The 11,073-nt window shown below is 40.7% G+C and overlaps 1 protein-coding gene across 2 annotated transcripts; it reads right to left on the bottom strand.

Annotated features, from left to right (window-relative positions):
* Positions 1-336: 336 nt before the first annotated feature.
* ubac2 (UBA domain containing 2) lies at positions 337-7,903 on the bottom strand. Of its 2 annotated transcripts, none has more exons than XM_077582645.1 (10): positions 7,694-7,903; positions 7,286-7,410; positions 7,020-7,139; positions 6,456-6,562; positions 5,380-5,503; positions 5,254-5,301; positions 4,675-4,783; positions 4,452-4,594; positions 3,059-3,187; positions 337-2,306 (listed from the first exon to the last, which is right to left on the bottom strand). In XM_077582645.1, exons 1-10 carry the CDS (start codon positions 7,722-7,724, stop codon positions 2,199-2,201), a joined length of 1,044 nt encoding a protein of 347 aa, XP_077438771.1. In that variant the 5' UTR covers positions 7,725-7,903; the 3' UTR covers positions 337-2,198. The 2 variants fall into 2 exon arrangements, with proteins under 2 accessions (XP_077438771.1, XP_077438772.1); XM_077582646.1 differs by having other exon boundaries at positions 3,059-3,184.
* Positions 7,904-11,073: the final 3,170 nt, after the last annotated feature.

The following is an 11,073-nucleotide window of genomic DNA, read 5'->3' as shown; positions in this document are numbered from 1 at the left end:
TATCTCTAAGCGGCTTTTTTTTTTTTATTATTAAAATGAAGTGACACTAATTTGACAGGCTTTGAAAGCGTACGTTCTCAAAGGTACCTCACACATCCTGTTTTTGTCAATCTATAATTAAGACTTGTGATCGCACTACATTACTGTGCTTAACTCTTAAACCACCGCTGGATTGGTTGAGCATATCTCGATCACAATACAACCAGATTCAATATGTCCCGAGGCAAATTAATTGATCAACGTGACCTGCCCTTTAAATAAGATGGGTCGTATGCGTCGAATGTCAAAATGGCTTCTGTCAAAAAATGTCAAGTCAATAAAACAAAAAGCTGGTGATGCAGACTACAGCGCACACTTTTAACGTGTTATCTTTTATTTATATAGTCAAACCTCATTTGAGGAGTCGGGCAGATGGAGATGTCTGCTCGGTGTCATCGTTGGAGCAGGTGGGTGTGGCACACAGTAAGCCGGCAACAATCGCTGACTCAATAGCGCCATCTACTGGCCCAAGCTCCCACTCGACACTTCATTTGGTCCACCGAAATATCGCGAGATCCCAATACAACAACTTGTTTACTTCTTAAATCTCGGTTTTGCGTTCCAATGGTGAAAATCTCCAGTGCCCAAGCATCGTTTAGCAAGTTGATTTATTTCATAAATAAAAGTAGGCTCTGTTACATTGTGATTCCATGCAACAACTCCGCCATTTTGACACGGACAACAAATCATGGGCTCCGCTCGGCGCCGTCACATATTAATATTATTTTTGCACAAAAGTACACAACTGGTACCCTTGACTAACGACACGTAAACTGCTGCCTCTCGAACATTTACAGTATACACACACACGGTCGTATGTGCTACAGCCTCGGTCGCATTTACTGCATAATAAATAAACATTTAGGATTTGTTATGTTTGGGGTTTGGAACATATTAAAATAAATACACCAAGTGGAGATCAACACTGCGTGATGAAACAGAACACGTGGTCTCACCTGAGCTGCCCCAGCTAACCTGACGGAATGAACGCGAGTCCTCGGCCACTTGCTGACTTGTTTCAAGACCCCCCCACCCCCCAAAAAAATCCTTTTAGAGACACGACATATAAACAAGTGCATATTCAAATAAAGCTAATGAATGTTATGTGCTCCATAGTTTTAGACTGTACAGCGAAATGTTTGGGTGTTAAGACCTCCTAGCTGAGTTAAAGCACTTTTTGAATACCAGTGTGAGATGAAAACGTTATAAAAATATTGAGTATCTGATGTTTTGCATATGGTCACCACAGTTATGAGGGTCACTGGTTACACGGGAGTACACGGGGGTCCTCGGTTTGTGATTGGGACAGTCCTACAGTGACAAATTATAAACGTGCCCAACTCTTATCATTAACCGAGTTACGATCATTGCCGTAAATGATTGATTGAAAAACACTTCTTGGCCATCAAAAGTAAATTAAATGAAAACAGTAAGTATAGCGGTAACAATATTAAATGTACCTTCTTGTTCTGCGTGATAACTAAAATTAAAAGCTGTTTGCTGAAAAATGTCATATTGGAGCTTTTCTGCACATTTGCGTGCGCCGTTATTCTCTGGGAAACTCATTTGTGTACAGGCCAAAGCCCCGCCTGGCCCCGCCCCGCCTAATAGGAGTATTGCTTTGGAGTCAAGGAAGTACGTTGAAGTAACTTGATAGCTGGGCTTTGCCATCTTATGACATCCACAGGCAATTGAGGCGGGTGGCAATTTCTCGCTCATTTTTGCTACTGGCGGCAGGGCTCGCTCGGTCCCTGACCCGGCGAATAGCGGCGCTTCACTGTGTTTTATGCCGCTGCCAAATCTAGTTCACTGCGGGACTGTGGTAAGCCAAGGAACCCCGCACTAAAAACGGACATTTGAGGCTAGTTGGATCGCACCCTCGGGCGATTTTTCTTGTTGTCGCAATGTGAGGCTTGTCATTTGTACGTTCGTCCTCATAACGTCCAACGTTATGCTTCAAACCTGCTCCCTCACTTGCTTACAACGGTTTGTTTCGAGGCGCGATCAGCCGCACGCAGCTACCTGCGACAGAACAATACACAATATCCGTCTTGATCGTGAGCTTTTTTTTACCCCCCCCAAACTCATCTCCGCCTTTTTGTTTTCAGCTGCGCCGCTTTGGTTTGCTTCTCATCCCGGTTCTCGCGGTCGGAGGGGTCTCAGTGTTGCAGGAGGAAGTTGGTGGCCATGTTGATGTCATTGTTGGACGCTCGGAGGGCCTCGAGGGCATCCAGCCGGGAGAAGCCCATTTCCACCAACCGGGCGACCTGCAGGAGACGAAACAGATGGCATCATGTAAGCGTACTGTGTGAACGTTACAATTTGGAATTACTGGTGTACCTAAAAGCACATCAAGTTTTATGATCTATGCGCTGTGATGATCAGGCTACGACATACAAGACTTGCAGAGCAAGAACGTTTCGCAGATACAAACAAAGACTGATGTCCATAAATGCCATATTTCGCTTGCAAGTTAATATTTTTAAGTGTGCTACTGTACTGTAGTTCCTCTCTCTGCCACAACTCCACCGAGCAGCACCGCGCCATTTGCACAATTTATCTACCTCACTGTCTTCTGATGCACTCTCCATACACCAAATATTATAAATAAATTAATAAAATAATAATAATTAAATAATAAATAATAATAAAATAACTAATATTCAAATATAATATTAATAATATTAAATATAAGAAAATAATTAAAATATAACAATAATGTTTTTTAATTTAATTTATGCACTATGTAGATGGTATATACTGTAGATAATTTAAAAAAAAATTAATTTAATTTTTAGCATATTTTTAATATTTTATTTTAATAATTTCATAAAATTTAACTTTAAATTTAATGTGATGGGTTCCGAGAGTTTGTTTGCAAGTTGAGGACTACCTGCATTTCCTTTCGTATCATGGGATATATTGACAAAAGCATATCACAAACAAGAAAAAAAAAACAATTTTGTAATATTAGCGTTCTAGAGGTGTTGATATAACGGACAGGCAAACGTGACTGCACCTGCTCCTCGGCGACAGAGTTGTCCAATGGCGGCGGGGGCGCAGACGGCTGCGTCTGAGCCGGCGGCGGGGCCTGTCTTCGGCGTCTCAGGGAAGGGAAGAACCTGTTCCACTGTAACAAGCCAGCCTGCTGAGAAGAAGAAAACACTTGGACATTTCATGATCGTCTCCAATTTAGATAAATGAAGGCAAGCACAATTTTGGCCTAAATGAAACTTAACAGTTCCTACATACCACCAGATGGCGCCAAAGTGCCATTTGTATTGCTTTGGCCTGAGCACTGAGGGTTGAGGTTACTTTAATGGAAAGGTATCAAGGTATTTTGTTGTCGTCATAAACAGATATCCACGCAAAATAAATAGCTCTCATTGTCCACGAGGGAATTACAGGACCATAAAAGTAAAAAAAAAAAAAAATCCTCTGTTTAAATTTTTCATCTTGCTCGTAACGTTAATTTTGACTCACAACCAAGGTTATTTTAGTTAACGAAAACTAACAAAAAAACAAATATTCAAAAAACAATTTAATTAACAAAATAAAATAAAAAACGAAAATGCTTTTTAAAAAACGAAAATTAATTGTAATTGCATTTCATGTTTACAAAACTAACTATAATTATAGCAAAAATGTCCTTTGTTTTAGTCTTTGTTGATTCATTTAATACATTAGCCTCTGGGGATGATTTCAAATGTGATTTTAAGTATATTTATTTTGATATTAACCAGAATAAGGACGTTTGAATTGACGTCATCTAGCAGCAGCCAATAGAAAAGCACCTTTCAGATGACGTCGCTTCTCTGCGACAAATTTACCTGCTTGATTTTTTTTCTCCACTAGCTTAGCTCGCCTGCTTTTACACATTTTTACATATTTCTTACCAAGCACAACCAAAATGCAACCCTAGGTAAGAAATGTGTTACTTTTTTTCATTTTGCCAAGTAATACACATTTTAAAAAAAAGAAAAGAAAAAAAACTAATGTTGAAACTAACTAAAACTAAGCATTATTAAAAACTAAAACTAATAAAAACTAACAGAACCACCCTGAAAACTAAATAATTGTAAAAAAAAAAAAGAAGTTCATAACAAAAAAAAAAAAAAAAAAAAGTAACTAAAATTTAAATTCCAAAACTACTAACCCTGCTCGCAACACAAAGCAAAAAATCAATCAATCAATCAAAGAAACTGCTGTTTTAGTCAGGATTATGCTACAATATAAACTAGCTTTTAATTTCCCTGTTTACTGCCAACCTTCAGTCCTGGCATATTCTTGTATATTCCAACTTTGATCATTCCTGGAATTTTGCAACACTAACCTCGCCTCTTCCGAGAAAAAAAAACAACTGCAATCATCTGCAGCTCACCCGCAACCTCAACACAGATAATTGCTCGTACTTGCGCTTGGTGTCTGGAGTTTGCGCGGGCCTCGTTGAACTGGGCCAGCAGCAGTTGTTGATCCAGTTGGTCCATCCGCTGTTGCCTCTGGATATCCAGCGTGGCGCCCATCCCCAGAGGTGCTTCGTTTCCTGGTTGAGAACCTTGAAGGGTAAATAAAAAAAACAACCGTGATGCATGTTCGCTAGCGTGTAAACGGCGATGGCTTCTGGTTCGGACTCACTGGAAAAGAGGGGCTCCAGGAGGTAGCGTGCGACGCAACGCAGCCAGGCAGGCACGAAGAAAAAGTTCTGGAGCCAGAAGACGTTGGAGTAGTACAAAGCACCTGAAATCTGACACATACACAATACAAATCCATTTACAGTATTGTTGTGTTAATATATTGTGGCGTTTTATTGCACAGATTGCTTTTACCAGTGGACCCGTGGCATAAAGAAATTAGATTTGGGTACTGTATGTTCATGACAAATTTCACAGAAATGTTATTAACTCATTCACTCCTAGCCATTTTCAGTGAAGCAACCCCCTTCGCTCCCGGCCGGCTGTTTTACTGGATTTTGACTGATTTTGCAAGGCCCACAGAATATTGTGTTCTATTGCTATAAAAACATGGAATCTACCAAAAGAAAGATTATATATTTATTTTTATTAAAAAATAAAAAAAAATTGTGTGTGGGGGAGGCGGGGGGTACCAGATTTCAATTTGAATTTCTATGCCGTTCAATTGCTGAACCACTTGATTTCTGAGGGTCCCCTGTCCTTACTTGGGTCCTGGCCCATCATGGACAATCATGCCACTCACCAGCCCGCTGAGCGCCAGCAGCCACATGAAGGGACTGGATGTCAACAGCTATATGGACACACAGAGAAATAGGTTAGATGCGCAAAAAAACAACACAAAACGGGAGAGAGCGGAATAGAACCGTACCTGCAGTCCAACTATGTAGACCAAAGTCTTGTTGGTGATGCTGATGAGGCTCAGCACCTGGGTGACGGGCACCTTGGGGACGGACGAATAAAAAGGCACAAAGAGGGCGAAGACTGGGGCCAACCTGTGGAAGTCACGAGTCAACAACCGAGTTGGCATGATTTTCATAGTTAATTCGCCATTAATCATTAATTAATCACATTATATTTGTTTTAAATGTACAATCAAACATTTCAAGTTTTTCATATGCTACCTTTGGAGAAACCTCAAAATTTACATTTGTGTCCAACTGATTCATTTTTGTCACAAACTCAAAACTACTGTCTCCTCAAACATGCGGACCCTTTTGTCGGAACGCGTCACATGTACTAAACAGTTAAAAGGAGTGCGAAATATTGAGTCATAGATTTGTGTTGAGATAATGTTGAGACACTAGATGGCATTAGTGTTTCATGTTGGGCATCATATTAAATGCTTTTGAATGCCATTTAGGGCCTTAAATTCAGCACCATCAATTTAAAGACTTAACTCATTCGCTCCCCAAAAATATAAATACGTTCTATTTTAAATGTTTTAAGTGTCCCAAAAATGTATTTATACGTTTTTTTATGTTATTTTATGCTAGAGCATACAGAAGGCTTTGATGCGGCCTCTCAACTGCAGAGAACAGTTGAGGAAATGGTAGTTATTACAAAAATGGCCAGCAGGTGGTAGCAGAGCAAAATAAATCAACCAGGGCCATGTTGAAAAAAGCTCTTTCTTTTTAAACAGATTTGTGAATAATGATGAAACTTAGCTATATTCTAATGCTAATCGCTGCAAAACGGAAACAGATAAAAATTTACTTTTTTTTTCCTGATGTAAGAAGAAACTCTGATCTCTCTTTTGGTCCATGTTTTATAGCAATAGAACACAATATTCAATTCAATTCTGTGAGCCTTGCAAAATCTGTCAAAAATCCTAACCCTAAAACAGCCGGGAGCAAACGGGAATGCTTCAGTGAAAATGGCTGGGAGTGAATGAGTTAATGCTTTTTAATGACTTGTGGAAACCCTGTTGTGTGTAACGCTACTCACAGCCCTGCGGGCAACTCCTCCACCTCGTAGTGGAAGAGGTAGAAGAAAGCCTGAGCCAACAGGAAGTCCAGCAGTGCAGAGACACACCAGGTGCCCAACAGGAAGGACTGAACAAGAAGACACACAGAACACGACGTCAGGCGCTGGACTTGGGCTGGCTAAGTTCATCGGTTAGTGAGCATCTGGGCATGCATGCATTTGTGTGTTTGATTGTTTGTCCAGTTTAATATTTGGCTGAAACTGCAAAGGCGGAAGTTGGGGGCAAGAAGCAAGTAAATCCGCCGTCACATCATAGTCAATGATGAACAGTACCAGCCATAGAATCAGTAAGTAAGAAAGTAAATAAATAAATAAATAGTCCCTGATACCTTTGTCACACATTAACAAGAAATTGGGTGGTAACACATGAAAAAGTGTCAAGAATCTACACCCAAATTTGAACAGGGAGTCAACCATTTTGTTTTCAGGCAAATTCCAGGACTGCCAAAAGCAGGTGCCAGGTACCCTTCGCCGCCTAATATGGACAGAACATTCCGTCCACGTTTGCTCATCACGGGTACTCACAGCAAACTTCCCGGAGCCAAACCTCCTCTCAAAGATTCGGAAGTTGTAGATGAGCATGCCGCTACAGAAGGAGTCTTTCACGTCCAGACACACCAGCCTGCCGCACAGCAACCGCCACACCTGCCACGCCACATCCATCATGTCAGCCACAGTTTACAAGCTTTATATTGCTTTTTAAAAAAACACTTTCAAGTTGGATATATTTTCAAATGTTTTCCCACTTGTGTGAAATTAAGAACAGCACATATAAGATTTGGACTTGATACCTGTTGCCGGCTGCTGACAGTCGTGAGGTTGTACTCAAACATGTGTTGGTATTGCGGCAGCAGGCTGAGCATCACCGTCAACCCGCTCAGCACCAGCAGGAGGCCTTTGGACAGCGGAGCCTTGTCTGGAAATCACAAACAAGAAAGTGTGGAAATTTTGCCGTGGTTTCACCTGAGGAAAGGCTCGTTATTATCAGAGGTTGTAGCTTTCACTAAACCTTTACATGATTATTGTAGCTATTTCTACAGGTCCATCTTAGCTGTCTTAACCCCAGCTCGATAAAAACAACAAAGTACCTACAAGTGGTTGCGCTGTCTGGGGGAAAAAAATGAATGACAAGTGGATGCTAATCAACTTAGCTGAGCTAGCTGTCGGAGCCTTTAACTGTCAAAGGCGGGAATACTCACACAAGCCCCGGGAACCAGTGCCGGTGAACATGGCGGCGAGGAGCTTGACAACACACGAGAGGACACAAAGGCGATGTTTAAAAATAATAATAATTTAAGAGTAAAACGACGAAGTGGCGCTGAAGCAGCGATCCATGCCGGCAGGGATGAGTAGTGGAGTGAGTACCGAGTAGGACGGAAACAGGAAGAAGACTGCCACCGACACTACAGAAGCCGACTGGCCCAAATTCAGTTGAATAAAAATACAAAATAAAATCCTAGCTGTTGGTCACTAGAGGGCAGTGTTGCATTGGATTTGAAACCGAACAAGGCAAGGCTGCTTTATTTACACAGCGCAAGTACAATCATGTTTACTTAGTTACAACATTTAAAGGCAAAATACAAAATTTGAAGAAAAGAAAAGAAGAATTTAAGACATTTAAATGTTAAGTAAAGAAACAAAAAGTAAAAGAATGTATGATTTTTTTGGGTGGACTAAAGAAATGCTCTATAATAAAAGGCCTTAATCATAGGTACTTTGGAAGCGCCGTTTTAACTTTAAATTTAAAAGCAACAAGACAAAAAGAGTAAGGACTTGAAGGACGTTTTTAACTAGGACTGCAGAAATGTATTTTATGGAAGAAATTAATAATATTCTCTGTGTTGTTCTTGTTTTATTGTTGTTGTTGTTTTTTAACATATTCTTATCATCACTATTAAATTCTTCTTATTATTATTATTACTATATGATTTTAACAAATATCAAGGCTTTAATATATTTCCACATATTCTTTCATTACTATAATTATTTAAAATAATATATTAAAAATGTAACATTTTTAAAATGAAAACGTTTTTATAATTATTTCATACATTTCATAATTTTTTCATTTGTATTATTATGACCATCAGCATTTGGTACTACTTTAATCATCATAAGTATAATAAATAAATAATATATTCCTCCATCCATTTCCTACCAGTCATGATGATGATAATAATAATAATAATTATCATCAGTATAAAACATTAAATATACATATATTATCATTGTTGTTAATGATAGCTGTCAAAATAATAGATTGAGAATGAGTAATAAAGAATATTGGAAGTTGAAAGCCGGCAACTTTTTACAGGCAAAATTAAGATTCTGGGGCAAATCGAGCTCTGGTCCAGATGAGATGACATCAGAACTAAAATTGTGATTGACTATATTCAGTAGTGTGAACAATGCAGTTTTTCCACGTCCCGTGGAATATTGTTACACCTGCGCGCGTGTGCTGAAAAGCAGCCATCTGTTTCACGTCGCCCCAAACACACGCGCCGGTGTCAACGTTTGTCACGGTGCAGATTCCTTGCCAGCCGGCCCTGCTGCCTTGCGTCAGTCCACATCCAACCTGGCGGCGGACGGCGCCTTCATGTGCAGCTCTGCCGGCTCCGTCTTACGTCCAAGTCCAACATCTGTCTAATAGTATTGCGTGCGCGGGGACACAGCGGCCCGTTAGTTCCCATTGGTTAGTTCCTGCCCATTAGCTGTATTTGCTTGCCGGTGGTCAGACGTTGAGTGCGAGGAACAGCTTGCTAATTGTGTTTCAGACCTTCTCTGTCACCGGCGTAGGAGTCGGGTCTAAAAAGGTTGCTTTGCCCCTGTTCTCAATCAAACGTAATCAGATTATACAGCACAAAGATGCGTACGTGTGTGCTTGCTTGCTTGCATGTGTGTGTGAGTGCGCCAATAAAGAGAGAGCAGATTTGGAGACAGCCTTGACTCCTGCTGTTTGCTTTGTTCATTAAGAGGAGATGAGCAGATGGTTTGCTTGCTCTGTTGTGTAGTTGGAGCGCACACACGCGAATACACACATTCGGGCCTGTCACCTTAGCTTCATCCTCCATTTATCTTTTCCATTACACATCTCTCGGCAGGACAGTGTTACTTTGTGTGTGTGTGTGTGTGCGTAAGTGAAAGACAAGGGAGTGTGAAACAGTAGAAGTGTTCCCGATGAAGACACACTGAAGCTTTTCCATTCACCGCCTGACTCTGAGGTGGTCACCCAAAAAAGGTGATGACTCATTTGTTAATGCATTTGTGAGTCATGCTGCGCATTTAAGGAGGACAAAAAAAAATACAGAGGATCAAATGTCACATAAAATCCTTACAATATAAGATCCAGTGGTGGGAAGTAACATAACGTCACCATTTTAGTTGCTACATGGACACTATTCTGATTAATATTGTGATTTTTTGGGGGGACAATAATATGTTCTATGCAGCCCCACTAGTCTAAATATAACATTCTGGTTAATATTGTGTGAGTGGAATATGAGTTAAGTAGCAAAATCCAGCCGTTTTTATCCATCTCAGGCGGCGGCCATTTTGCCACTTGCCGTCGACTGAAGATGACATCATTGTTGCTCAGGTCTCAGGTAACAACCAATCAGAGCGCAGCTTCAGAAAACAGGTGAGCTGCGATTGGTCGTTGCCAGAGCCCCGAGCAACTGTGATGTCATCTTCAGTGGACAGCCAGTGACAAAATGGCCGCCAACAATCAACCAATTACAGCGCAACTTCAGAAAACAGGTGAGCTGCGATTGGTCGTTGCCAGAGCCCCGAGCAACTGTGATGTCATCTTCAGTGGACAGCAAGTGACAAAATGGCCGCCAACAATCAACCAATTACAGCGCAACTTCAGAAAACAGGTGAGCTGCGATTGGTCGTTGCCAGAGCCCCGAGCAACTGTGATGTCATCTTCAGTCGACAGCAAGTGACAAAATGGCCGCCAACAATCAACCAATTACAGCGCAACTTCAGAAAACAGGTGAGCTGTGATTGGTCGTTGCCTGAGCCCTGAGCAACTGTGATCATCTTCAGTCAACAGCCAGTGGAAAAATGGCCGCCCGCTGAGATGGATAAAAAACGGCTGGATTTTGCTGCATAACTCATATTCCACAAATGTAATATTAATCAGAATGTCATTTTTAGACTAGTGAGGACACATATAAGATATTCGTGCCAATAAATGTTTAAGGTTGACTTCCACTTTAAGCAGAAAAATCCTTCTGTTTTTGTCCACCTCATGGGGGCGGCCATTTTGTCGTGTACTGCCACCTGCTGTCGACTGAAAACTGATGTCACAGTGCCCTCGGGCTCGCATTTCAAAAGTCACAGCTCAGCTTTTTTTACTTGAAGGACCTTTTAAAGAAGCCAGAGTTCAAAGGTCATACATTTTTGATGATCAGATTAGAGCATAAAGTTGATTTGATCTTAGCTTAATTGCAAAACTCCAACTTCAAGGTCATAGAAAAAAACAAAAATGAATTCGCTTCTCATTTGTTCTCATGGAAAAAAACAAAAAGAAAAGTGTGAAGTGTAGGGGGAAAACACAGGCAAAGACGGATTAATA

This window comes from Vanacampus margaritifer, chromosome 12, assembly GCF_051991255.1.
Source record: "Vanacampus margaritifer isolate UIUO_Vmar chromosome 12, RoL_Vmar_1.0, whole genome shotgun sequence".
Lineage (NCBI taxonomy): Eukaryota > Metazoa > Chordata > Actinopteri > Syngnathiformes > Syngnathidae > Vanacampus > Vanacampus margaritifer.
This window is presented reverse-complemented; position numbering and strand designations above follow the sequence as displayed.